This window comes from Lepus europaeus, chromosome 6 (assembly GCF_033115175.1).
Source record: "Lepus europaeus isolate LE1 chromosome 6, mLepTim1.pri, whole genome shotgun sequence".
Classification (NCBI taxonomy): Eukaryota; Metazoa; Chordata; class Mammalia; order Lagomorpha; family Leporidae; genus Lepus; species Lepus europaeus.
This window is the reverse complement of record NC_084832.1, coordinates 102,337,670-102,365,372: the sequence shown is the minus strand read 5'-3', so window position 1 is coordinate 102,365,372 and position 27,703 is coordinate 102,337,670. Positions and strand designations below refer to the sequence as shown.

The 27,703-nt window shown below is 53.2% G+C and overlaps 2 protein-coding genes across 2 annotated transcripts; both read left to right on the top strand.

Annotated features, from left to right (window-relative positions):
- Positions 1-292: 292 nt before the first annotated feature.
- Positions 293-7,238, top strand: FKBP4 (FKBP prolyl isomerase 4). The gene is made up of 10 exons (XM_062194815.1): positions 293-540; positions 2,182-2,326; positions 2,711-2,853; positions 3,275-3,395; positions 3,668-3,824; positions 4,333-4,423; positions 4,510-4,593; positions 4,795-4,980; positions 5,834-6,073; positions 7,041-7,238. Exons 1-10 carry the CDS (start codon positions 436-438, stop codon positions 7,143-7,145), a joined length of 1,377 nt encoding a protein of 458 aa, XP_062050799.1. The 5' UTR covers positions 293-435; the 3' UTR covers positions 7,146-7,238.
- Positions 7,239-14,839: 7,601 nt separating this feature from the next.
- On the top strand, positions 14,840-27,478 carry ITFG2 (integrin alpha FG-GAP repeat containing 2). Its single transcript, XM_062194814.1, has 12 exons — positions 14,840-15,021; positions 19,738-19,833; positions 20,707-20,748; positions 21,279-21,450; positions 22,455-22,594; positions 23,076-23,224; positions 23,561-23,658; positions 23,849-23,902; positions 23,996-24,087; positions 24,879-24,996; positions 26,446-26,619; positions 26,697-27,478. Exons 1-12 carry the CDS (start codon positions 14,926-14,928, stop codon positions 26,798-26,800), a joined length of 1,335 nt encoding a protein of 444 aa, XP_062050798.1. The 5' UTR covers positions 14,840-14,925; the 3' UTR covers positions 26,801-27,478.
- Positions 27,479-27,703: the final 225 nt, after the last annotated feature.

Genomic DNA, 27,703 nt, shown 5'->3' with positions numbered 1-27,703 from the left:
AGGATCTGGAAGCCAGCTGTGGGGAGAGCGCTGAGGGGGTGGTCCCCAGAGTCGCGGGGCCCCCTGAGCGGAGCCGGGCCGTGCGCGGAATGACCCGGAAAACGTACCCAGCCCAGCGCCCTGAAGGACTACAACAGCCCGAACCGGCTCGGCCGCCGCCGCCGACTCTAGAAAGTTCTCCGCCCCCGCCCCCTCCGCCTCCCGCTCGCGCGCCCGCTCCTCCCAGCCCCTCCCTCGCGGCGGGGTGGGACCAATCGCGCCCCCGCCGCCGTCCACCTCCGCCGCGGGCTCCGAGCGCGCCGGCTGCAGAGCGCGCGAGCTGCGGCCCGGCCGCCGCCAGTGCCGTCGCCGCACGCCTCACGGGCAGGCCCGGCGTTCGGGAGGGTTTGGCTCGCGCTGCGCTCGGTCCACGGACTCAGCGGGCTCCGAGCGGCCATGACCGCCGAGGAGATGAAGGCGGCCGAGAGCGGGGCGCAGTCGGCGCCGCTGCCCCTCGAGGGCGTGGACATCAGCCCCAAGCAAGACGAAGGCGTGCTGAAGGTGAGGGCCGGGCGGCGGCGGCCGCCGCGTTGCCTTCCCGGGCCGGGCGGCGTTATCTGGGGGTGGCAGAGGCTTCCACACGGCCGGAAGGAGTCGGCGCGGGTCGCGCCGTAGCCGTCTGCTGGCTCCCGGACAGCCAGGGGTCTGGGCCCAGGCCCTCGCCTGCCGCGCCCGGGCCGGGCAGGGGCCGAGCCTGCGGCGCCAACTCCGGCGTGCACGGGGCGGTCGAGAGGGGCGGGGCGCCCGCGGGCCGCGCACCGCGCCGGCCCCCGCGCCGCCCCTCGTTCACCTGTCCGCGACCCCACGGTCCGGCCGGACTGCCCAGTGGAGCTGGGAAGTCCCTGGATCGCCCGATCGCTGATGGTGTGAGAGCGCGTCCGCCCTAGCGGTGAGACGGTGGCTTGGACGCGAAGCGGCTCCCGGAGTCATTTCCTGACCCGGAGCTCTTTGTGCGACCCGTTGCCCTCGGCGCCCTCCCACCACCACTACCACCACGCTCGGCGTCCCGGGTTCCAAACGCTGGCGCTCGCCCGGGGTCACCTGCTCAACCCTGCCATGCCCGCTCCCTCGGCCCAGGGAGGGCCAGGAGCAGTGCCTGCCGGGACCTGTAGTTCCTGTAATCCTCGCCGCCCCCCCTCCCCTGGCGAGGCTTTAAGTGTAGGGCGAGGAGGAGGAGGAGGGTTTTTGCTTCGGCGCCTGAGGAGGGCGGGGGAGGCACCTTTGAACCGGGTCTGGCCAGCCTGTGGTTATGCCTAACCCGTTCTGCAGAAAGCCCAGGGTGGTAACCTCCCGGCTGGCGTTTCATGCCTTGTCTCCATCCTCTGCATCTGCCTACCTGGCCGCCCGCTGCTCAGCCCAGCCATCGTGGCAAAGCCAGAAGCCTCAGGGAGCTTGACCTGGTGCAAGCAGTCCTCCTGGTTTTCAACCATGTGCCTGGGGCCGCAAGCCCCTGCCCGGCTGCTCCCACGTGGCCATGTGGCTTCCCGGTTGTCTGCCGCATCTTGCTGTTTTCCACAAGGTTATTACCCCGGGAAGGGTCATTCCCCTTTCATCCTCCAGCCCTGGCCTTTGTCTTTTCTACTCCTCACGGCCTGGGGTCCGAAGCCAGTGTTCCTGGGAAGTATTCTTACCTGAACGGGGCTTACTTGGCTCCCAGGTCAGGGCCTGTTGGAGAGCCTGCATGCTCACCAGTCACCCAGTGTGCTCAACCCATTGCAAACTGCCCTGTTCTCAGTACTGATGCTCCTCTCCTTCGGCTGCCCCCAAAGCAGACCCTGGTCTGATGGCCACTGGCACTTGGGAGGAATGAGGAAATATTGCAAGGATACGTCCCCCTTTGCTGCTGCTGACAACCTTCTATCCAACCTTTGCTGTGTGATCGTGCAAGATCTCAGAGAGAGAGATTATCATAGCTGGGCAGCTTATCCCACAGCATACAGCAAAAACTGGAGCTCGGCTCTTGTCTCCAGTTTACCAGCCCGGTCTTGCAGCACCTCTAGAAAGCTGGGAGTCACTTGAGGATCGGGGCCCTCAAATCTGGCTAGAGGCAAGAGTCCCTTTAGGTTCGCTGCAGAGGTGTGTGCTTTGCTGCTCTTTCTGCCCTACCCCCGGGCTACTACTACGCTCTTCCCTTCTTCCCAGGTCATCAAGCGAGAGGGCACAGGCACCGAGATGCCCATGATCGGGGACCGAGTCTTTGTCCACTACACTGGCTGGCTGTTGGATGGCACGAAGTTTGACTCCAGTCTGGACCGCAAGGACAAATTCTCCTTTGACCTGGGGAAAGGTAGGCATGGCTAGTGGGCTGGCCGGAAGGCTTCGGGCTGGCTGGGAGCTGTCTTGCAAGCAGAAAGCGTATTCCCAGAACCCAGCTCGAGGTGGGGTGGTTAACCACAGACTGTGTCCATCATTCTTTTCTTCCTTCTGTTCTGTGACTCTTGTGATTGCTCCCCTCCCCCCCCCCCCCCCCCACCTTTTCACACTGACTCCCTCTTTGGGAGTGCACAGTCCTGCTTCTTGAACTTGTTTGTCCTGGGACTGAGTTTTAGGTTAAGAGTTCTGAGACGGCAGCACTTCATGCAGCCAGGCCTCTTAGCTCCTGGTGCACTTCTCGAATGACACTGAGCAGAGACCCCTGCTGAGAGGGTCCTGTTTGCCTCTGTATCTGCAGGGGAGGTCATCAAGGCTTGGGACATTGCCGTTGCAACCATGAAGGTGGGGGAATTGTGCCACATCACCTGCAAACCCGAATATGCCTACGGTTCAGCAGGCAGCCCTCCAAAGATCCCCCCCAACGCCACACTTGTGTTTGAGGTGAGTTTCCAGCTACAGAGACCCGGGCACAAGGCCAGGCCTTATCTCAGCCCAGTGGCTGGCTGCCCTCCAGCCCTTCCTGCCTCTTGGAGACAATGTAGCCGAGGCTGAGAGCCTGGCCCGGAAGGAGAAATGGGGAGGGCAGCTGGCTCTGCTGCTGCCGGACGTGGCGGTAATGGAAGCTTCAGGTAGGAGGAGGTGACTGAGCCCTGCTCCAGACTCCCAGCAGGGAAGGGTTGCAGCGTCTTCATCGTGAGAGCAGCTCCTGCAGCAGATGGGTGGTGGTGTTAACTGCAAGCTCTGGGAGGGCAGAGGCTAGGTAGTCAGAGACAGAGCGGTCTCTCCTGGCTGAGGGCGAGGTGGTAGTGCACTGTCGGAGTTCATGGGGAAGGATCTGTGTCATCTTGGGTCTTTCCCACAGGTGGAATTGTTTGAGTTCAAAGGAGAGGATCTGACAGACGACGAAGACGGCGGAATCATCCGCAGAATACGGACTCGGGGTGAAGGCTATGCCAGGCCCAACGATGGTGCTATTGTGGAGGGTGAGTCAGTTCCGCCTGGAGTCTGGGGTTTGGATACTGATGCACACCTGGGGACCAGGTGGTTTTGGCTAAGTCACTTCCCTTCTCTGAGCCTATTTTCTTAACTGTAAGTTTTGGGATTGGACCATACACTCTTAATATCCCTCCAGGTCTGAGACCACAAGAGGGGTATCTTGGGGACAAGAAGTGATGGGTGACATAGGGAGGCTGCTGGCATCCTTCCTTGGTCCCCTGCCCTCTCACACCCTGGCACACTGCCTCTTGCATGCTAGTCGCACTGGAAGGGTACTACAAGGACCGGCTCTTTGACCAGCGGGAACTCCGCTTTGAGGTCGGCGAGGGGGAGAGTCTGGATCTGCCTTGTGGGCTAGAGAAGGCCATTCAGCGCATGGAGAAAGGCGAACATTCCATCTTGTACCTCAAGCCCAGGTGAGCGGGGGGCGCTCTAGAACCAGTGCCAGACCATGAGTTGTAGAGCTGGCCACTTGTGTCCTTTCCCCTTCGTGTGCTGGGTGCAACTCAACCACACGTGTGTCAAAGTGTGGCCACGATTGTCTGCCTTGGATCAAAGCATATCTTTTCAGTCATATTGCTACAAATTCTCTCCTGCCAACATTAAGATTTTAATCTCCCATTAATTGAGTCACTCGCCATTTATTGAGATGCACCTGTTAGGTACAATAGTGGTGCTGAAAATCTCGAGGTTCAGGGACTAACAGAACATTGTTCCTGCCTTCCTAAATTAGTAGTCATACCACTGTGTGCTCACAGAAGATGCTAAGGGACCACCTAAGTGTGTGACAAGGTCAGGGAACATTTTGCCAAACAGGAAACACTGGGCCCAAGTCTGAAAGCATGGGGCAGGGAGGTAGTTGAGAGGAAAGGGGGGGAAACATTAGGGCTGCTGAGCTGACCCGGAGCCTTTCTAACCCTGCAGTTACGCGTTTGGCAATGCTGGGAAGGAGAAGTTCCAGATCCCGCCGTGTGCTGAGCTGAAATATGAAGTCCACCTCAAGAGTTTTGAGAAGGTGAGTTTGCACGGCATCTTCCCTGCCCACCCAGGCGCAGATTCTGCGGGAGCTGACAGCTGTGTTTCTCCCCTGGGTGTTGGCAGGCCAAGGAGTCCTGGGAGATGAGCTCAGAGGAGAAGCTGGAGCAGAGCGCCATCGTGAAAGAGCGAGGCACTGTGTACTTCAAGGTGAGCAGACGGTGCCACTCCTAAGCACCCCCCTGGGGAGGGCTGCCCTGGGGGTTTGGCACCTACTGTGTCTGAGCTCAGTGGTCTCAGAGGGGGGAGGAGGAGACGGCCCCTGCCTGTGGGTCACAGGTGTCTGCAAGTTGTGATAGACTGGTGACACCGAAGCTGTGCTGGGTGCCTGAACCCTCCTTCCCACTGCAGGAAGGCAAGTACAAGCAAGCTCTGCTACAGTACAAGAAGATTGTGTCCTGGCTGGAATACGAGTCAAGTTTTTCTAGTGAGGACGTGCAGAAGGCACAGGCCCTGCGCCTGGCCTCCCACCTCAACCTGGCCATGTGTCACCTGAAGCTACAGGCCTTCTCGGCGGCCGTGGAAAGCTGTAACAAGGTGAGGCCCCTTAGAGGGCGTGGAGGCAGCGTGCACAGGCAGGGCCGAGGAAGCTGTCCGTGTCTGACGCTTCCCGAGCAGGGCAGGAATGGTGGGAGTGCAGAGACGATGGGCCCCGAGTGGGGGGCTGTGAGTAGCACGCACCTTGGCTTTGGTGGGGAGAGGTGAGGGAAGCGCTGGGTGGGAAGAACTTCGGTGTTCATCCAGCGTGGTTCCCAGCCTCTCATCCACCGGCTTGATCCTAAAGAGAATGGAGGTGGCAGCCCTCCTCCTCTTTGACCAGATACCTGCTGTCGTCTTCCTCTGCCTCCTGAATGATCGAGGTTCCTCCCTAGACCTCAGTCTTCTCCCTTCAGTGCGCCATACCTTGTTCTTTGTGGGCTGAAGTCCGCCATTTCTTTTTTTTTTTTTTTTTTTTTGACAGGCAGAGTGGACAGTGAGAGAGAGAGACAGAGAGAAAGGTCTTCCTTTTGCCGTTGGTTCACCCTCCAATGGCCGCCGCGGTAGCGCGCTGCGGCCGGCGCACCGCGCTGTTCCGATGGCAGGAGCCAGGTGCTTCTCCTGGTCTCCCATGGGGTGCAGGACCCAAGGACTTGGGCCATCCTCCACTGCACTCCCTAGCCACAGCAGAGAGCTGGCCTGGAAGAGGGGCAACCGGGACAGGATCGGTGCCCCGACCGGGACTAGAACCCGGTGTGCCGGCGCCGCAAGGCGGAGGATTAGCCTGTTGAGCCACGGCGCCGGCCATGAAGTCCGCCATTTCTGTCCCTTTTCATCCTGTGGAGCCCAGCCTTGGTCAGGTGGGCTTCAGGGCCTGCCCTCTCACTGTGCTGCCTCTTCCCTGCGTCCTTAGGCCCTGGAACTGGACAGCAACAACGAGAAGGGCCTCTTCCGCCGGGGAGAGGCCCACCTGGCTGTGAACGACTTTGACCTGGCACGGGCTGACTTCCAGAAGGTCCTGCAGCTCTACCCCAGCAACAAAGCGGCTAAGGCCCAGCTAGCTGTGTGCCAGCAGCGGATCCGCAAGCAGATTGCCCGGGAGAAGAAGCTCTACGCCAACATGTTTGAGAGGCTGGCAGAGGAGGAGAGCAAGGTGAGGACCGAGATGGAGCTGGGTTGGAATGAACAGAGAAAGGCACTTGCTTGTCCTCTGCTCAGCCCAGCTGGGGTGGGCTCTTCGTGTCTCGCTGTCTGCACCAGTGCTAGAAACCAGAACTTGCCCTCTTCCCTGGAGGAGTAAGGCGAGTGTGTGTTCCTCAGGGTCCAGAGGTAAGCCTGCCTGTCCCCAGAAGCAGTTGACCCTTCTAGTTTTTGTGCGTTATTCCAACACATGTCCTACATACATGACACTGCAGAAAGTACACGGAAAACATGGATCATGGAAAAAAGTTATGCATGGATTTCAGAAATTTTCGCGCCAAAATCACCATCTTTTCATTTCATTTTCCATGAACTTTTTGGAGACCCTCATGAACAGATACATGCATGCATGTTGCTTTCCCCCTTTCCCTCGCAGAAGCAACATACTGGCTGTGTTTCAAAAAATATCAGCAGGAAGCTTCTCTTACAGTGGCATTTTAGAGAGCCTTCACATCCTTTCACACACCCTGTTTGTGTGCGTGCAGTGTGTCTTAACCAGGCCCCTGTTTCTTAGTCTTCGGTGTTAGAAAGCAACCCTGTGTAACAGAAAGGACATGGGAAATTTTAAGTTCTCTGACAGCCATGTTTACAAAGGTAAAAAAAGATGGAGTTACGTTTTAATATTTTCGTTGACTCAAGGTACATGTAATTTTTAAGTTGCATGTTTATTTTCCAAACTAAGTCTTTAAGATCCAATGTATGTTTTGCCCTTAGCATCAGTTTGAAGTGGCCACATGCAGTCGTGGCTACCATACGAGTTGTACACAGTTCTAAACTACTGCAACGAGTGACCTTGTAAGTGCGTGATTCGCCTACGTGCAGGTCTGTGTCCAGGACAGAGCAACGAGGAAAACTTCTGTGTAGGCCCGGCATGTGTGTTTTTACTTAGGAGGTCAGCCCCTTCCTCTTCCTGCTTGCAGGCGAAGGCAGAAGTGGCTGCAGGCGACCATCCCATGGACACAGAGATGAAGGATGAGCGGAACGACGTGGCTGGAAGCCAGTCTCAGGTGGAGACAGAAGCATAGCCTCTCCGGCCCGGCTTCTGCAACTGCCTGCCTCCTGCTCCCCTGCCCTACTCCACCCTGTTAGTTTTGTAAAAACTGAAGAATTTTGAGTGACTTAGACCTTTATTTTTCTATCTGGTTGGATGGTGGCTTTGCGGGGAGGGGGGAAAGAGTAGGCTGGGAACGCTGAGGTAGGGCTGATTCTAGGGAGTGTCACCCGCTCCCCTTCCCCCATCACACGTGAATGTACGTCCATCCACACACGCTCAACTGAATGTTCATGTATTTTGCTCCCTCTGTTAGGTCTACTTTGCAAATGGTAGAAGGGGGCAAGTGGTGGGGATGGGGTCTGATGTGAAACCAGGGTGGAGAGGGAGACCGACTCCTGGGCAGCTGCTTTCCTTATCCTTGTCCTCTCCTAGTCCCTTTCAAACTGTGGCCTCCAGGCGGATGCTAGGGGTGTGGGAAAACCATTGCTGTGCCCGTTACCTCTCAGTCCCTTCCTCACCCCAGATGGTGTGGCTGACTGTGTCTGGTGTCCAAGACCACCCCCATCCCCCATTCTGGTATTTGCCTTCCTAGCAGTTTCCCTTCTCAGCCAGGTTGTATCCCCACCCTCCCACCCTGTCAGCCTCTTCTCTGCACGTTGCTGAAAGTCCAGGCTCGCCTCAAGTTCTGTGCTTGAGCAATAAAGTGGAAACAATAAAACCTGGGTGTCAGGCAGCCCTTTCTGTCCAGCTCCGGAGAGGGGTACAGTGTAGATAGAGGCCAATCAAGGGAGCTGCTGACCTAGTCCCCAGCCCCACTGAAACAAGTGCAGCACCCAATGGATTCGCAGTAGTTGGGCGGGAAGCCTCCTTGTGCACAGGGCCCCCTGAGAACAGCACAGGCTGCAACCAGGACTACCGTGGCCTTGCTCTAAGTTCCCAGCACATTTAGGGTGGGGGTGGGGCATTAGTACCTCTGGTTTTCTTCCCTGACACAAAGAGAAGGGATTGTAAACATCTAGAAAACTGGGAGCATGTGTATTTAAAAGTGGACCCATGTACTTCTGATCTAGGAGAGTCTTCTTGCCTTGCTTGCACCGTTGTGACCTGCTGGGGCCTGGGAGAAGCCAAGGGGCCAAGTCACTCATGCTGAGCCTGCTCTATGAGATCTTGGCTGTAGGTGAGAGTCTGTAGCAAGGCCTGTTTCTTACGTCCTGCGTCTTCACAAACTGATGGAGTGGTCTGTATTCCCACACACCTGTACAATTCCCTCCAGAGAAATTGCTCCATACTTTCATTGTGGAGGGTTAATGTGTGACGTTTCTCCAAGTCACGTTGTACATTGAGGAATCCCATTGTTAGCTGGGTCTCATACATCTGGGTCCTATTGGTGTTTTGAAATTAGATATATGAGACGCATTTAGCGTGCAGCTATGGCTGCTTAGGATGCCCGCATCCCTTGGTGGAGTGCCTGAGCTCAGGTCCCAGCTCCTCTTCCAAATCTGACTGCTAAAGTACCCCCCAGGAGGCACTGGCTGATGGTGTATGTAGTTGAATCCCTGCCATCCACAGCAGAAACCCAGGTTGAGTGCCAGGCTCCTGGCTTTGACCTGACCTAGTTTCAGCTGTTGTAGGCATTTAAGGAGTGAACCAGCAGATGGAAGATCTCTGCCCATTTGCCCTTCAAATAAAAATTAGACTCCTGCCCCTGCAGGTAGTCATATAGCTAGCTCTCATTAAGTACTTAGCGTGTAAGCCTCAATTAAATGGAAAGAAAGTGCTTGTAACATGAGGTCTCCAAACATCCAAACTCTTGCATGAGGTTCAGGAGGCTGTGGGCAAGTCTTGAGGTACCTTCAGGTTCTGCATGCTTCTGTAGGATTCCAGCAACAAAACACGGGGCAGTAGGTTACGTAACATTAAAGCTGTTTGTGAGGATGCTTTGTTAAAATAGCTAAACATGTTTAAAGCTAAAAATAACCCTACCACATATTCCACCTCTTGGGGTCAGTGTTCAAGTATATTTCGCAGGCATCTACACCTGCCTCACTAACACTTTGTACCAGAGACGCCCAATAAAGGAAAACCAGTGGCATCCAGGGACTTCAAGTCGGGTCACTGGACAAAGCAGAATTGAGTTTATCTTGTCATGCTGAGTGAAACATCAGGATCTATTAAGTTTCATCTCCAAAGTATTTCTAATCTCCATCCTAGCCCCACTCCCTTCCCAGCACTACCACACATGGTCAGCCTGCTGTCTTGCAAGATGCCTTTTTTTTTTTTTTTTTTTAAGATTTATTTGAGAGAGCTACAGACAGAGACAGAGAAAGGTCTTCCATCCTCTGGGTCTCCTACACAGGTGCAGGGACCCAAGCACTTGGGGCATCTTCCACTGCTTTCCCAGGTCATGGCAGAGAGCTGAATTGGAGGTGGAGCAGCCAGCACCGCAGGCAGAGGCTTACCCACTATGCCACAGCACCAGCCCCCAAAACACTGTTACACTGCATCTGAGTCCTGTCCCTACACCTGCTTCAGTCACTTCCAGTGGGTGCCCATCCCATTTAGGCTGAAGATCACAACCCTGCAAGGCCTGACCCAGCCTGCTTTTCCAGCTTCAAAGCACTTGAACTTTGACTATCAGCTACACTTCCCTGAGAGCAAAAGCTGGAGGTGACCTCTGTCCACTTACAACTGGAGAAAAAAATAGGTGAAAGACATCTTAGGCAGGACTAATAAAAAGCAGTGCCTTACTGGTTCGAGTCCCAGCTGCTCTGCTTCTGATCCAGCTCTCTGCTGTGGCCTTGGAAAGCAGTGGAAGATGGCCCAAGTCCCTTGGGCTCCTGCACCCTTGTGGGAGACCCGGAAAAAGCTCCTGGCTCCTGGCTTCAAATTGGCTCAACTCCTGCCATTGGGGAGTAAACCAGCAGATGGAAGACTTCTCTGTCTCTCCCTCTCTGTAACTCTACCTGTCAAATAAATACATCTTAAATAAATAAAAACAACACATATCAGTGCCTGAGTTTCAGTCCCAGGTCCGCGCCTGTCCCTAGCTTCCTGCTAATGTGCACCCTGAAGGGCAACAGGTGATGACTCAAATGATTGTCTCCCTCCCATCCATGTGGGGAACCTGGGTTGAGTTCCCAGCTCCTGGTGGTGGGCACTGGAGAAATGAACCAGCAGATGGGAGCTTGCTTGCTCTCTACCTCTCTAATAAATAAAAGGAGTATCTTTTTAAAGAAAGCATTGTTTGGCCGGTGCCATGGCTCAATAGGCTAATCCTCCGCCTGCGGCGCCGGCACCCCGGGTTTTAGTGCCGGTCGGGGTGCCAGATTCTGTCCCGGTTGCCCCTCTTCCAGGCCAGCTCTCTGCTGTGGCCCGGGAGGGCAGTGGAGGATGGCCCAAGTCCTTGGGCTCTGCACCCTCATGGGAGACCAGGACAAGCACCTGGCTTCTGGCTTCGGATCAGTGCTATGCGCTGGCCGCAGCGTGCCTACCGTGACGGCCATTGGAGGGTGAACCAACGGCAAAGGAAGACCTTTCTCTCTGTCTCTGTCACTGTCCACTCTGCCTGTCAAAAAAAAAAAAAAAAGCATTGTTGGAAAATAGTTAAACTTTCATGCTTTATTCCTTTCTTGTCTCTTGACTAATGTTCCCTTTCCAAATGCAGAACACCTCAGAACCTTGATACTTAAAATAATGGGCTAAGGGCTGTGCAAATGAAGCCAATGTAAGAATGGGTGGACATTTTCTGGAAATCATTCCTGCTCGGTTATGGCTGTAGCTCCCCAGTTGGTTGGCAACCTCACACATAACGCTGATGCACCAGCCATCCGGTTATAAACCACTAGCGTGTATTGAACAACACACCAGCCTGAGAGACTAACAACAAAGTTTCACAAAGTGGCTCCTAAGAGGGATGATTAAGAGGAAACGGGCAGGTGTCTGGTGCAGTGCCAGGGACATCTACATCCTAGATCAGCATGCCTGGCTTCAAGTTCCAGCTCCATTTCTGATTCCTGCTTCCTGCTAGTGTCCACTCTGGAAGGCAGCAGATGATGGCCCAAGCACTCAGCGTCCTACTACTTCTGCCTACAGCACATATATGGGTGCCAGTTCAAGCCCCAGCTGTTCAATTTTTGATCCAGCTCCCTGCTAAATGGCCTGGGAAAGCAATGGAAGATGACCCAAGTGTTTGGGCCCCAATACCAATGTGGGAGACCCGCAAGAAACTCCTGGCTCCTGGCTTCAGATGAGCCCAGCTCCATCCATTGCAGCCACTTGGAGAGTGAACCAACAGATGGAAGACCTTTGTCTCTGTCCTTCTTTCTGTCTGTAATTCTGCCTCTCAAATAAATAAATATTTTTTTAATAAAAATCAAATTTATATAAAATTAACCACTTTAACGTGAGCAATCCAGTGACATCAGTCCACTCACATTACACAGCTGCTACTCACATCTAGTCCAAACATCCTCCTCCTCCTCAGTTTCAAGCCCATTTCCTCACATGCGGACTCGTGACAAATGAGAACTCAACCTTCAGTGGGGTCTTGACCAGACACAACCACAGCAGGTTCCAGAGGCAGAGCATCCTGGAGCTGACCTAGGCTGGTATGCGAGGAAGGGGCTGAGGCTCATGGGAGTTCGGGACAACAGCATTTCACTCAGCAGAGCAGCCCAGGCTGTTGTGGTCCATTTCTGGGATATATAGGTTTGGGATGCAGGTTTCTGTTCTTCCTGGCTCTCAGCCTCATGTGCAGGAAGTGCTCTCTGAAGGCCCTGCTAGGCCAGGATTCTTACTCAGGCACCTTGGGTAGACAGAAAGAACCTAGTAGGGCCATTCTCTTAAGCAGATGTAGCAGGCATAGAATAGCCCTAGAAATCCTTCTCACTCAACTCCATTTTCTCCCATGGAGCTTTCCATTGAAGCTACTCTTTGTGTAGTTCGTATAAACGAGGCCATCCTTTGGGCCTGCATTGTGGCATAGCAGATAACGCCACAGCCTGCAATGTTGGAACCCCATATGGGCACAGGTTTGAGTCCTGGCTGCTCCACTTCTGATCCAGCTCCCTGCTAATGACCTGGGAAGGCATCAAAAGACAGTTCAAGCACTTGGTCCTCTGCACCCACCTGGGAGACCCAGATAAAGCTCCTGGTTCCTGGCTTTGACATCTGGGGAGTGAACCAGCAGATGGAAGATTTCTGCCCTACTCTCTGTGTAACTCTTTTAAACAAATAAATATTACTGAAGCAAAACAACAACAAAAAACAACTATGCTACCCTCATAACAGTCTCTATGCCACCCAGCTAGAAAGATAGCCTGGTTAGATAGTTCCAGGGAGTAAGCCACAACCCATGCTGAAAGAGTGCCGAGCTTACACAAGATGGGATCTAGATGGTGCCAATGGAGACCCACCAGCTACCTCACTAAAAAGGGACCAGGAGCAAGGGATGCTCCTTGTGGTGCCAGGGATCTGCCTACATGGGTCTGCAATGCCTAGTCTTGTATTCCACTCACTGTGAATGCAGCGCTCAATGTCCTTACAGTAATTGTTGCAAGGTGGGGAGAGGCACAGGTATGGAAAGACTTGATTCATATCCTAGTTCCTGGAGACCTTTCTCTGCTCCCTTTCTAACTTTATTTGGCTCTCTTGACAAAAGGCCTGGTATCCAAATTGCAATCATAATGAAATGCCTTTGTGGAAACACAATCCACCAATAAACGCAGTCACTCCTTGGTACAGAATGATCCAGAAAGAAACCAAACAATGAGGAAGATAAAACCAACACATTGTGGAGTGTTGGGTGAGGGTAAGACTTCAGAGAATTGAGTCAGGCCAGGGCGCTTGGGGCAGAAGCAAGGGGATCCCCATCCTGAGTTATTAATTCATATATTTATTTTACAATCTTATTCAGGGAGCTGGAAAAAGAGAAAAAATATATAATAAGGTACAACAAAACATAAAACTATTTAACTTTACATAACATCTGAAGTTAAACATTTTAAAGTTGGCTTTTGTTCCCCTATCCCTTAAAATTAAATATGAAGCTCAGGGCTTTAACTAGGACAGAGAACAGAGATGTGTTAGAGCACAAGGTGAGGAAACAGGCAACCCCTCCATCAATGAGAATCTGCTGCAAGCAACAGGCACACCTGAGAGTGCTTTTTTAATAAAAGACTTATTTTTATTTACTTATTCATTTTATTTGTTTGAAAGGCACAGAGGCAGACAAACAGAACAAAAGAGATCTTCCATCTCCTGATTTGCTCCCCAAATTCCCACAACAGCTGGGGCAGGGCCAGGCTAAAGCCAGGAGCCCAGAACTCCATCTGGGTCTCCCATATGGGTGGCAGGGACCCAACTACCTGAGTCATCACCCACTGCCTCCCAGGGTCCACAGCGACAGGAGGCTGGAATTGGAAGCAGAGCTGGGACCCCAACCCAGGCATATGAGATGTGGGTGTGTCCCAAGTGGTATCAAGCGCTGCACCAAATGCCTACACTGACCATCCATTCTGCAGTACCAGGAACTGGCCAGAGGGCATCTGTGGTCCCCAGTATTTGTCCAGACTGCCTCCTACTTATTGCTGTGACCTGCTGTTACCTTAATCCAGCTGGGACCTCCAGAACAAGATTTGCCATCCTCCTATCACTCCTCCAAGCCAAGAGGCCCTCCCTGCCCTCCAGCCTCCTCCCACTATGGCTCAAGCATATAAAGTGGGACCAGCCTGTGGTCCGAGATCTCCAGGTCCAGTAGACGTCCTCATCTGTCCTGAAAGACCAAGTGTAAATCAGCTGGGTCTTACAGACCGAAATCTACAAATGAATTGATCACCTCTAGGATTTCATGACTACCACTCTGATTGCCCTCCTTGATGAGGCACTGCAAAGAAAGGCAGGACTGCATTCAACTAGGAAGAATCTCAGAGAAGCTTTGTGCTGGGGGATGGGGCCCACAGGCAGAGCAGATCCAGAATCCCAGCAGCCTGGGACTGTCCTAGAAACTACGGCAGTAAAAGGCCCTGGGGTTTGGAAACAAAACAAGCCTGGGTTGAGTCCCACCACCACCACTTTCTGCCATGTTACCTAATTTTGCTGAACCTCTTTTCCTCTACAAAGTGGAATACAAGCTCTGGGGTGGCTGTGCTAATTGCATTAAGTAATACCTGTGAAATATGCCTTGCAACAGGTGGCTTTCGAACTACTGAGCAGGAAGTATAGAGTGAACTGAAAACTTTTTTATGTGATAAGCCTGTCCACACGTGTAAATATATACCATTGAAACAAAGGGTTTACAAAAAACGATACCTCACCACCCAGGAGTCACCTGGTCTCTTCTACTTCATCATTAATTAAAATGTTAGTTGTAATTTACTATATTATTTTCACAACTAATGGGTAGCTAGCTTTAAAAATGCACTCCTAGAAATCATACAGCTCTCAGTTATTACGATTATTAATATGATTCTCAGGTACACGAATTTTCACACCAAGGCAACCAAGAGGTCAAGGTTATTAGGTCAAGCCCTGTTGCCAAGGAAACACAGGGGCTAGGATCAATCCAACCACGCTCTGCAGCCCTCTGGAGAAAAGGAATGGCTCATTGCCCTGTCAATCACATCTTACATGGTGGGGGGGGGCGCCCGCCTTCAGGCTCGGAAGACCCGCCTCCTCCCTAAGGTTCAATGAGGAAGGCAGGGATTGGTGGGCAGGCGGTGACGTCACTTTAGGTGGCCTTCCTCTCGAGCGCCCGTCGGGAGGGGCTCGGAGAAGTTAGCAGGGCTCCCGATCACCCAGCCTTTGCAAGTACTATGAGGTCGGTTAGCTACGTGCAGCGCGTGGCGCTGGACTTCAGCGGGAGCCTCTTCCCCCACGCAATCTGCCTGGGAGACGTCGATAACGATACGGTAGGTGCGTGCGCACAGCCGGACTCGCAGTCCGGCTCTGCGCAGGCGCGGGGCGGAGCCGGGCGGAGGCCCGGGGAGGGGGCCGCCGAGCCTGCCGCAGGAGCAGCGAGCATGCGTAGAGGGGCCCGCCTGCGGGACTGGCGGCGGGCTTTGATTGATAGCTTAGATGGCAGCCGTCGTCGCTGGGATAGCTGGCCTGGTACCCCAAGAGTGGTTTTTCAGGGGATAGATAGTTGGTCCCTCCTCCTGATTCTGGAACTCGTTCATAGTAGGAGCCTGGTGGACGCTGGCGGCCATTGGCTCAGGGCGTCTGAGGCCGAGCCTCACCTCACGGACAGATCGCTTCCCTGTCAGAGCCTCGGGTTTTCTTCCAGCCGTTCGTTGGTCGCGCAGTTCGCGCTCGGTAACTGCTTCGTGCAGTCGGCCATCTGTATCCGGCCAGCCACGGATGGAGAACATTAGCTGAAGAAGCACACCGGCTCTGTAATGAGCGTGTGTGTGTTTAGGCTTTTCTTTCCAGCCACTACCCCCCAAACAATGCAACGCAGTAATAAACTGTGGGACGCTTCGTGTCAGGGTCGCGTTCTGAGAAGCGTGGTTTGAGCTGATCTTGCCCTCCTGCGAAGGAGGTGTGCTCACGGAGATTAGGCGGTCCAGCCCACCACACGCCTGGGCTGTATGGTGTACAACCTCACACACGTGGCCTGTGTAGCTCGTGGCTGTGCTTACATAGCACATGCACTGTATGAGGTATTAGAAGTAATCCAGAGATGATCGGAGGTAGAGTGGAGAATGCCGCAGGTTATTATGCAAATGCTGTGCCATTTTCTGTAAGGAAATTGTATCTGAGGAGTCTAAGGGAGTCCCGGAACCAGTTGCCTACAGATACTGAGGGATCGCTGTATATTATACCACTATTTTTTTTCTCATTTGAGTTGTAAGCTTTATTGTTCCATGAGGATATTAACTTTTAAGTTTTTTTTTTTCCCACTGTTGTATTCACTTAGAACAGTGCAGGCATGTAATGAGCACTATTGAGTTGTTCTAATGCATAAGGATTGGTGTAAGAAGCTAATGTGAGGGGCCAGTGTCGGGGTGTAGGGGTGTAGCAGATAAAGCCACCACCTGCTGCACCAGCATCCCACATGGGCTCCGGTTCCTGTTGCAGCTGCTCTACTTCTGATCCAGCTTCCTGCTAATGGCCTGGGAAGAGCAGCAGAAGGTGGCCCAAATGTTTGGGCCACTTCCACTCACATGGAAGAACTGGATGATGTTCTTGGCTCCTGGTTTCATCGTGGCCCAGTGAGCACTGGTTGTTGAAGCCATCTGGGGAGTGAACCCAGTAGATGGAAGATCTCTCTCTGTCTGTTTCTCTCTATAACTCTTAAAAAAAAAAAAAAAAAAACAACAAACAACGAAGAAGCCGATATGATCATGTGTTTCAAAGCAATTTGAAGAGCTTTGCCAGTTATTGGCAAAGATAACTGAAAGGGCAACATTGGGGAGCAGGAGGACGACTGATTTCAGCCTAATAAACCCTCAGTCTCCTGTTTTTTGGACAGGGACTTATTTCCTGCTAAGGAGAGGGAGAAGCCAGGGTTAGAATACGCACGCTGTATGACTGTGCACTGAAGCAGATCATAGAAGGCCCTCACCGCCTTTCTCCTGGTGCATTTCTGACCCTTAGTGTACCTCCACCAAGGTTCTCTCGTGTCGCTGAGGGACCACCCAACACAGAGAAGCAGACTGGCTGCTGGAGGGCACATGGCTGTCCTGCAAATGTCCACTCCCAGGACTCCTGCCGGTGCCTCCCTCTTCACCCGGCTGAGTCCCGTCTGCTTGCTCCCTGTACATGTGACACTCTTGGGGGATTTTATTCTTGTGTCTCTCTGTGTTCAACCACAGCAGGGAGTCTGTGGGATCTATGAGAGGACCTCAAAAAGTTCATGGGCAAGTGGAATTTAAAAAATTGGTTTTTCTGGGGCCAACATTGTGGCATAGGGGGTAAAGCCACTGCCTGCAATGCCAGCACCTGGTTTGAGTCCTGGTTGCTCCACTTCCAATCCAGCTTCCTGCTGATGTACCTGGGAAAGCAGCAGTGATGGCTCAGTACTTGGCTCTCTGCCACCCAACTGGGAAGCCAGACTGTGCTCCTAGCTTTGACCTGGTCCTGCCCTGTCTGTTACAGGCATTTGGGAAAGTGAACCAGCAGATGGAAGATCTCTGCCTGCCTTTCAAATAAAATGAAAAAAAATTTTTTTTTTATTTAATTAAAGGAAAGTGAATTATTATCAATAAATCCCAACTTGTTTCTTTTTTTTTTTTCTAACTTTCTCTTACCATTGAGGTGTTGTCTCTTTGTTGCCTTTAGAATTAAATCTTTTGAGAACCTAGCATTAGTTTCTTCTATTTGGGGGACAAATAAAAGTTGTTGGCTGTATTCCCACCAGGAAACCATGAGGCTGTTTATAGAAATAGGGTTTGAAGCCACCTGGTTGTCATCTTTAGTCTGGGGGAGGGGCCACAGATGGTGGAGAAGAGGCTTCGTGCAAGGAGCCTCCCCTCCTCACAGCTGCTGAGGGCGCCCCAGGCCCAGGTAGATGTTGACACCAGCCCTCTGGGGCCACATCATATCTCAAGGCCTTGCCAGGGAGGGAGGGCCCCAAGAGCTAGCATTGTCTTTCTGCTTCACTCCCATATTGTAAATACTAGTCTGGGGGCCAGTGCTGTGGCCTAGCGGATTAAGCCGTTGCCTGCCATGCCGGCATCCCGTATAACTGCAGGTTCTAGTCCTGGTTGCTCCACTTCCTTGCCAGCTCTCTGCTAACATACCTGGGAAAGCAGAGGAAGATGACCCAAGTACTTGGGTCCCTGCCATCCACATAGGAGACCTGGATGGAGTTCCTGGCTTCTGGCTTCAGCACAGCCCAACCCACACAGTTGCAGCCATTTAGGGAGTTAACCAGTGGATAGAAGATTTCTTTCTGTCTTTCCTTCTCTCTCCGTAACTCTGCGCCTTTCAAATAAATAAATAAAATAAATATTTTAAAATAAATTAACAAATGCTAGTCTGATGGTAGGCATTTGGTACAGTGGTTAAGTCACAGCTTGGGACATCCACATGCCCTATCTCAATGCCTGGTTCGTGTGCCGTCTCCCTACTTCTGATTCAACTTCCTGCTAAGGCAGCAGATAGTGATGATCCAAGTACTGGGGCCCCTGCCACCCATGTGGGAGGCCCAGATGTGTTATGAACAACTGAGGAGTGAACCAACAGATCTCTCTACCTTCAGATAACATGAAAATAAATAAATATGGGCCGGCGCCGCGGTTCATTAGGCTAGTCCTCCGCCTGCGGCGCTGGCACCCCAGGTTCTAGTCCCGGTTGGGGCGCCGGATTCTGTCCCGGTTGCTCCTCTTCCATTCCAACCCTCTGCTGTGGCTCGGGAAGGCAGTGGAAGATGGCCCAAGTGCTTGGGCCCTGCACCCGCATGGGAGACAATGAGGAAGCACCTGGCTCCTGGCTTCAGATCGGCGCAGCGCCGGCCCTAGCGGCCATTTGGGGAGTGAACCAACGGAAGGAAGACCTTTCTCTCTGTCTCTCTCTCTCTCATTGTCTAACTCTGCCTGTAAAATAAATAAATAAATAAATAAATAAGGAGCTGGCATGGTGGCGCAGCAGTTTAAAGCCCTGGCCTGAAGCGCCAGCATCCCATATGGGCACCAGTCGAGTCCCAGCTGCCCCATTTCTGCTCCAGCTCCCTGCTAATGCACCTAGGAAAGCAGCAGAGAATGGTTCAGGTCCTAGACCCCTGCATTCATGTGGGAGACCTGGAAGAAGCTCCTGGCTCCTGGCTTCAGATCAGCTCAGCTCCGGTCCTTGCGGCCATTTTGGGAGTGAACCAGTGGATAGAAGACCCCTCTCTCTTTTTTCCTCTCTCTCTACCTCTTTCTGTAACTCTTTCAAATAAATAAATAAAATAAATCTTTAAAAAAAAATTTAAGAAATAAATACAGAGCCTGAGGTTAGAGTCTCAGATGGTTTTCAAAACCTGTCCCATTTGTAATGGACAAAGTAGAAGAGCCAGTCAGTTTTGTAGGGTTTAGAGGTTTTCAGGTACCAGAGTTTGCTGGGATGGGTCACAGGTTCTGTGTAGTCCCCATCCCTCTAACCTCTCCTACCTCCAGCACACACACACCTCAAAGAAAAACTATGACTATGTTGGTCCCAAAAGGTTTTTTTTTTTTTCAATTACTGATTTTTTTGTAAAGTTTTAATTTATTTTTGTTTGAAAAGCAACTCAATAGAGAGAGAGACAAAAAGACAAAAAGATCTTCCACCTGCTGGTTCATTCCTCAAATGCCTGCCACAGTGAGGACCGGACCAGTCCGAAGCCAGCCCAGAACTCCATCTGGGTCTCCCAAATAAATAGTGGGCACCCAAGTATTTGAACCCTATCTGCTGCCTCCCAGGGTGTACATCAGCAGGAAGCCAGAATGAGGAGCAGAGCAAGGACTTAAACCTTAGGCACTCGATGTATGGGACACAAACCACTTAACCTCTGCACCAAATGCTGCCCCCTCCCCCACCAAAGAATTTTTCTCAAGTTAACAAATTAAAAGTCTTGGGGTTCCCCCAGGTTGGGCCAACTAGAGAAAGCGTTCTGTTTTCGAGCATGATCCCGTCCTAACCCTCTCTTCTTTCTCCACTTGAAGTTGAATGAACTGGTAGTGGGAGACACCAGCGGAAAACTGTCCGTGTATAAGAAGGACGACAGCCGGCCATGGGTCACCTGTTCCTGCCAGGGGATGGTTAGTATTCCCCTCCCTGGATCTTGGGCCAGCGGAACCTCTCGTGCGCAGGGACCATAAGGGCAGGTCCCACACAGGAGCTCCCTGGTGCGTCCTGGCTGTCCTGCTCCTCAGCCCACCCACGCGGTCACACTTCCTGTGACTCAGGACAGTAGCCCATAGGCAGTGCCCTTGTCTGTGCCTGGCCCCCCACCCCAAGAGGCTGGATGTTTTTTATGTTGTAGAGTGCCCCTTATACTTTATGGAGGAAGATGCTCTGATCTTGTGTAGTCAAGAAATGGGGGCAGTTATTTGAGTACATTCAGAAATCTGCTCGTCTAGCTATATTAGATGTAAGGATTTTTCTTTGTTTTAAGCCCAAATTGCCCTAACTACATCAGGTCTTCATCTTGCCATCCGGGTAAACTGAACCTGTCATACAAAATTCGGTTGATAAAGACTCAGTGTACGGGGCGAGCATTGTGGCACAGTAGGTTAAGCCACAGCCTAGGACACCTGTAGCCCACACCAGAATGCTGGTTGTAGAGTTCTGGCTACTGCACTCCTGGTCCAGCATTTGTGCTAAAGCAGCTGGAAAGGCAGCAGGTGATGACCCAAGTACTGAGGTCCCTGGCACCCACGCAGAGACTTGGATGGAGTTCCAGGCTTCTAGCTTCAACCTGGCCCAGCCCTGGCTGTCTCTGGCATTTGGGGAGTAAGCCAGCAGATGAAAGGTCTCTCCCTGTCTCTCCTTCTCTCTGCCACTCTGCCTTTCAAGTAAATGCTTTTTTCCTAAATGACTAGGGTAGGTCACGTGGCACTCCTTGCTCCACAGAGATGAGGGAGTGCTGGCTTCCCTCAGTGCCTCCCTGACCCTCCTTTCTCTTCTTGCAGCTGACATGTGTTGGCGTTGGAGATGTGTGCAACAAAGGAAAGGTAAGAGTTCTAGAAATCCTAATCTCAGGCCTCGGTAGAACACGAAGGCCTGCCAAGGAGCCCTGTCTCCTAGTGGAAATCAGTTGAGAGTTAAAGGCTTCAGCCATGGCCGGCGCCGTGGCTCAATAGGCTAATCCTCCGCCTAGCGGCGCTGGCACACCGAGTTCTAGTCCTAGTCGGGTTGCCGGATTCTGTCCCGGTTGCCCTTCTTCCAGGCCAGCTCTCTGCTATGGCCCGGGAGTGCAGTGGAGGATGGCCCAAGTGCTTGGGCCCTGCACCTCATGGGAGACCAGGAGAAGCACCTGGCTCTTGCCTTTGGATCAGCGCAGTGCGTTGGCCGCAGTGCACCGGCCGCGGCGGCAGCCATTGGAGGGTGAACAAACGGCAAAGGAAGACCTTTCTCTCTGTCTCTCTCTCTCACTGTCCACTCTGCCTGTCAAAAAAAAAAAAAAAGGCTTCAGCTGTGCCCCCTGTGATATGATTCCCAAGCTGGTACCTGCGCGCCCCTCCCACACTCCCGTCTCTCCCAGAACCTTGTGGTGGCAGTGAGCGCCGAAGGCTGGTTTCACCTGTTTGACCTGACACCTGCCAAGGCCCTGGATGCTTCTGGGCACCACGAGACACTCATGGGAGAGGAGCCGCGTCCAGTGTTCAAGCAGCACATCCCTGCCAACACCAAGGTCATGCTGATCAGCGACATCGGTGGGCATGGCCGCCATTGCGCCGCACCCTGGGGGAGTGGGAGTCAGTGGGCACCAGGGAGAATTCCAGGACATGAGAGTGAGGGAGAGAGTCAATATTTGTTTCTGCATGTTTTATGTGTTTGATGTAGAGTTACTGAGCTCCTATTACCAGCTAGGCATCGTTCTAAGTCCAGAATAAAACAACCTGCTGCCTTCTTAGACCTTGTTAGAAAGAGACAGAAGAGAAACATAAATCTTGCAAGAAAATCAAATATGATATTAAAAGTTAATAAGTAAGTACAATGGAGAAAACAAATCATGGAAAAGGGTAGAGATTGTCAAAGCAGAGAGCGATTGGAATTGGAATTGTCAGAGATGAACTTGCTGAGAAGGTGACACTGGGTAAAAAACCCAGCGGGTGAAGAGAGGGCACCATAGAGATGTGGGGCTGCTCCTTTACCCGCTGTCTCAAAGGCAGCAGTTAGTGTACAGGATCCATCGGGACACCTGAATGCTGTGTCTGAGATCTGTGGGTCAGGTGGAAGGGCAGGGGCGGTGGCAGCCACAGAGTGAAAGGTGATTGGGCGTGAAGTTCTGCTGGAGAGAAAGTGCCGGTGGCGGGGAGAGGGCAGTGAGCCTGGTGGTTGCGACACCTGCACCCCACATTGGCACTCCCAGCTCCAGCTCCTGGCTCTCACTTCCTGCTAATGCAGATCCTGGGCAGCCATGCTGGTGACTCAAGTGACTGCTTTCCTGCCATCCATGTGGGAGACCTGGGTGGCATCCCTGGCTTCAGTCTCAGCCCAGCGTGGGTTGTGGCAGGCATCTGCAGAGTAAGCCAGTGAATGGGAACCCTGTCCCTCCATCTGTCTATCTCTTCCTCTCTCTGTCTCTCACATAAATTACAAAAAACAAAGTGCTGACAGTGATGGTGGCAGCAGTGTGGGGGGCGAGTTGCTAGTAGCAGTCAAGCTGATGAGTACAGATTTGGCTGCAAACCCACCCTGTCTTCTGTGCGCACAGATGGAGACGGGTGCCACGAGCTGGTGGTGGGTTACACCGACCGTGTGGTGCGGGCCTTCCGCTGGGAGGAACTGGGCGAAGGCGGCGAACACCTGACGGGGCAGCTGGTGTCCCTCAAGAAATGGATGCTGGAGGGTCAGGTGAGCGGCTGAGCTTGGGGACCAGTGAGGCCAGGAGTGCTGGGAGAACGGCCAGGGGACAGGACCAGGGTGGGGAGAAGGCAAAGTCACCTTTGTTGAGACAAGTCCAGAGGTGATCCTTGCCAATCAGGGTCTAAGGGGAAATTGCTAGTAACCGGCAGGAGGGCCGAAGACTGGGCTGAACATTGGGAGCGTGGCAGTGGGTGTGGTGTGCACTGTCTCAGGAGGTGGCCCCAGCGGCAGCTCGCACGGCGGGAAGCAGGTGGTCTCTGTGGAGAGAAGGCCGCCAGCTGTGTTCTCACAGACCCGAGTCCCTCCTGCTGCCATCCTCGAAGCTGGAGGGCTATTGCCAGGACCCCTGCCCCACCTCACCCTGTTCTCTGCAGGGTGCCAGTTCCTTCTCTCTCTCTCTCTCTCTCTCTCTCTCTCTCTCTCTGTCTCTCTCCCCCTCCCTCCATCCCCCGTAAAATCCCTGGTGCAGGTGGACAGTCTCTCCGTGACTCTGGGGCCGCAGGGGGTTCCTGAGCTGATGGTTTCTCAGCCCGGCTGTGCTTATGCAGTCCTGCTGTGTACCTGGAACCAGGATGCTGGGTCCCCTCCCACCTCTGAGGGGGCCACAGAGGGCAGCAGGTAAAGGGGCACAGGCCTATGGGTGGCGCTGAGGTGCATGGCAGCAGGACCAGCTCCCCAGTGGCACATGGCAGTGAGTTGGGCCTGCAGTGAGTGGAACTTCTTCACCTGGGTCCCAGCCCAAGCCCCTTTGCTTCATTAAGGAAAATTATTTTGGGACTTCAACCAGTAGCTCTGAAAGAGGTCCCAGGCTTCAAATCTGTAACTATTGGCTACTGGGCCAGACGGGGTCAGAGACAGGCTTCTAAGCTGACTCAGATCCCGGAAGCTCATTCCAGATTAGCAGTCCCAAGGGGCCTGGGGAACTCGGCTCACTTGCACTCCCACTTGGCCCAGGGAGACCCCAGCTGCCCGGGATGTGGTACTGCACCAGACGTCTGGCCGAATTCACAACAAGAACGTCTCCACTCACTTAATTGGCAACATCAAACAAGGTGAAGGTGGGGTGGGGCAAGGGAGGGAGCCGAGCTCTTGGGGGCTGGGAGCCAGGAGAGGGCCAGCGTCTTGCCCCCATTTGCAGTCCCGTCGTCCTTCCCTCCCTGCTGGGGCTGCCTCTCCCTGGGAGCGCCTGTCTTGCCCTGCCTTTCACTTTTTCTTCCCCTGGCCCGTCTGCCCCACCCACAGGCCACAACCCAGAGAGCAGTGGCTCTGGCCTCTTTGCCCTGTGCACCCTGGATGGTGAGCAATGCTGGGAAGGGGTAGGGGGTTGCCTGCCTGAGGCGTCTGCTCAGTGGCCTGGCCCACCCACCTCTGCCTGCCTCTCCCCGGCAGGGACGCTAAAGCTGATGGAGGAGGCGGACAAGCTGCTATGGTCGGTGCAGGTGGATCACCAGCTTTTTGCCCTAGAGAAGCTAGATGTCACGGTGAGTGACGCCCTGGTGGGGGGCGCGGCACCTGTGCCTCACCGCAGGAGAGACAGAGACGAGAGTCAAATCAGGCCATCCCCGTATCCCAGTTTCATCCTTTTTTTTCTTTTAATTTTTATTGATTTATTTGAAAGGTAGAGAGTTAGGGAGGGAGGTCTTCCATCTGCTTATTCACTCCCGTAAATGCCTACAACAGCTGGGGCTGGGCTAGGTTGAAGCCAGGAGCCAAGAACTCCATGTGAGTCTCCCACGTGGGTGGCAGGAAGCTGGAATTGGAAGCAGAACCAGGACCTGAGCCCAGGCACTCTAATACGGGAAGTGGGCATTGCAAGTGGCAGCTTGACCCACTGCGTGCCACATCCCCTGTCATTTTATGAGTCTCCGTTTGCTAGCACTGCGGCCCCGGATATAGCAGATGGAGGCTACACTTGACATTGCCAGTGGGCATATTTGATGGTTTAGGAGGAGGCCTGAGGCTTTGAAGCCAGGCAGACAAGACTTGGGTTTGAGTCCTGATTCTTTAACGTCTCAGCTGAGTGACCTTGGGTGAGGGACTTGACTTCTGATGGCTGCAGTTTCCTCAGTATAAAGTTGGGAATGACGTCGCCTGTCTCACGGGGTTGTGGCGCATGCTTGGAAAAGGGCTCCTTTGCCAGCCCGGTTGGCCTGGCCTGCAGGAGGAGGGCTTCCCCAGCTCTGTCTTCCCGCAGAATCCGGTCCACAGCTCCCGTGGAGCTTCACGCGTGGCACCCGGCCTCCCTCACACCCTGCGCTCTGGCCTCTTTCAGGGCAATGGCCACGAGGAGGTGGTTGCGTGTGCCTGGGACGGACAGACGTACATCATCGATCACAACCGCACTGTCGTCCGCTTCCAGGTGGATGAGAACATCCGGGCTTTCTGTGCAGGTAGGTCCCCTGGCCCCACGGCCACACACCCTCATCCCCCCATCCCACGCACGCTTATGCCAGGTCATTTCTTGCCTCTCATTTCCGCTCTCAGCATCATCTTGACTGTAAGTCTTCCCAGATGAATGAGTTCCTTAAGGGGTGGTGGGTGGTTACTACTTTGCCATTTTGACAGTTTATTTTTTTTCAAAGATTTATTTATTTACTTGAGAGAGTTACACAGAGAGAAGGAGAGACAGGAGAGAGATCTTCCAGCCATTAGTTTACTCCCCAAATGGCTGCAATGACCAGGGCTGGACCAGGCTGAAGCCAGGAGCCTGGAACTCCATTCAGGTCTCCCACATGGATGGCAGAGGCCCACATACTTGAGCCGTCTTCCACTGCTTCCCCAGGTGCATTAGCAGGGAGGTGGATCAGAAGCAAAACACCCGGAACTCGAACCAGCACCCATATGGGATGCTGGCATCATAGGCAGTGGCTTATCCTCTGTGCCACGGTGCTGGCCCCATCTTGACAGTTTTAAAAAGGAGAGATAGAAGACAAAGAGGTCAGGTTGGGTTGTGGCACAGCCACTTAAGCTGCTGCTTGGGATGCCTGCATCCCATATCAGAATGCCAGTGGTTTGAGTCCGAGCTCCTCTGCTTCTGATCCAGCTTCCTGCTAATACTCCAGGGAAGGCAGCAGATAACAGTCCCTGCCACCTACATGGGAGGCCCAGATGCAGTTCCAGGCTCCTGGCTATTGTGGGCATTTATGGTGTAAACCAGCAAATAGAAACTCTGTGTGTGTGTGTGTGTGTTGCTCTGCCTTTTAAGTACATGAACATGAATATTTAAAAATAAAATATTGGAATGCAAAATAAGTTTTTTTTTAAAAGGGGGGGCATCAGTGAGATCTCCAGCTCTGAGTGTTTTGAAGAATGGGATGATTTCTTGCCATCCCTCTGGGATGTGTGAAGACACAAACATCAGAACGTTCTCCATGTGAGCCTCCCAGACCTCGGTGAAGAAGAGTCCCCACTAGGGACCTAGGAGAGCCGCACTCGTGCTCCAGGTGACTGCGAGTATGTTCGGTCGTTACAATGATGACATACTCCAGTGACCTGAAGCGATCATTTATATGCCTGGGAAGAGGGGACAGGCAGCTTAGGGAAGCTTTCCTTTCTGGTCCTGTTTTGCTAATCTACCCTTGGACTAGTCGGGCTGTGTCCTTCTGCCTCTAGCAATGTCACTGAGATGGGAAAATGAACTAACAGCACCTTTTTGGAGGCAGTTCTGCCTGGTTTTGGTTGCTGGGTTCCCGACAGAAGCACCAGAAAGAGCGTTCTTCTGGTTTTTCTTGGCTGCTCTGAAAAGCCAAACTCCGGACCTGGAGCTAGGTTGTGCTCTCTGCCGCCCATCACTGTGGCTGAAACCTGTGGCCCTCTGTCTCGCTGCCCACCCTTCCCAGGCCTCTATGCCTGCAAAGAGGGCCGCAACAGCCCCTGCCTGGTGTACGTCACCTTCAACCAGAAGATCTACGTGTACTGGGAGGTGCAGCTGGAGCGGATGGAGTCCACCAACCTGCTGAAGCTGCTGGAGGCGGAGCCAGAGTTCCGCAGCCTGCTGCAGGAGCTGGGCACCGGTGAGTCCCCAGGGAGTCGGTGGCCCAGGCGCCCAGCAGACCCTGGAACCTCTTACCAGCCCCTTTTTGGCCCTCAGATCCCAACGACCTTCCTGCGGCCCGTGCCCTGCTTCACCACACCCTCTACCATCCGGACCAGCCGCCACAGTGTGCGTCCGCAAGCCTCCAGGACCCCACCTAGGTCCACCTAGGTGCACCGTGCTTCTTCGCTGGCAAAGGATCCATCTGAGCCCCACTCCCACCCCCAGAGATTTCCATGGTATTGGCAGAATAGGGAACATGGGTTACTGATGAACATGATCCGACCCCGGGCAAGGAAGGATGATGACAGCCCGAGGGTGACTGGGAACTACAGACCTCGTAGTCTTTGTGGTGAAGGAAGACACAAGTTGACCCCTCCGCCCATTCCTGGTGGCCCTCACACATCACACCAGCAGGGTCTAAGACTCTGGCCTTGTTCCAGATCATCTGGGATTCCCACCACCACCACCACTCTCCCGATGTGGGAAACAGAGGTTTGTTGGAGAGGAAGGAGTGCATGTCTTTTTGTGTGGCCCCAGCACCCCTAAGAAAACCAGGCTTCATGCCGAGAGGAGCACGGGAGGTTGAGGTGAGGCTGCACCCCATCCTAAACACTAGTTTCCCGGCCCAGCTGCAGGTCACTGTCATCAGGCAGCAGTGATGGCTCGAGTCTTTGGGTCCCTCCACCCATGTGGGAGACCCGGGTGGAGTTCCTGGCTTTTGGCTTTGGCCTGGCCCAGCCCCAACTATTGTGGACATTTGGAAGTAATCTAGTGGGTAGAAGATCTCTCTGTGTCTCTTGTCTTCTCTCTTTGTCTCTCTCCACCTTTCAAATAAAATGAAGATAAATAAAAATTTTAAAAGATAATTTTGTGTAAAGATAAATTTGTGCACATTTTTTTCATACTATGCCTTGTCTGTGAACTTGAGGATCCCTCATATGCATGGTGCAACATTTTTGCACCAAAACAAAACTTATCTTTTATTTTCACTTCCCATACATTTTTTGAAGTACCTTTGTCCATCTCTCTCCCACTGTGAGTTATGCTCAGAGCAGTTTGAA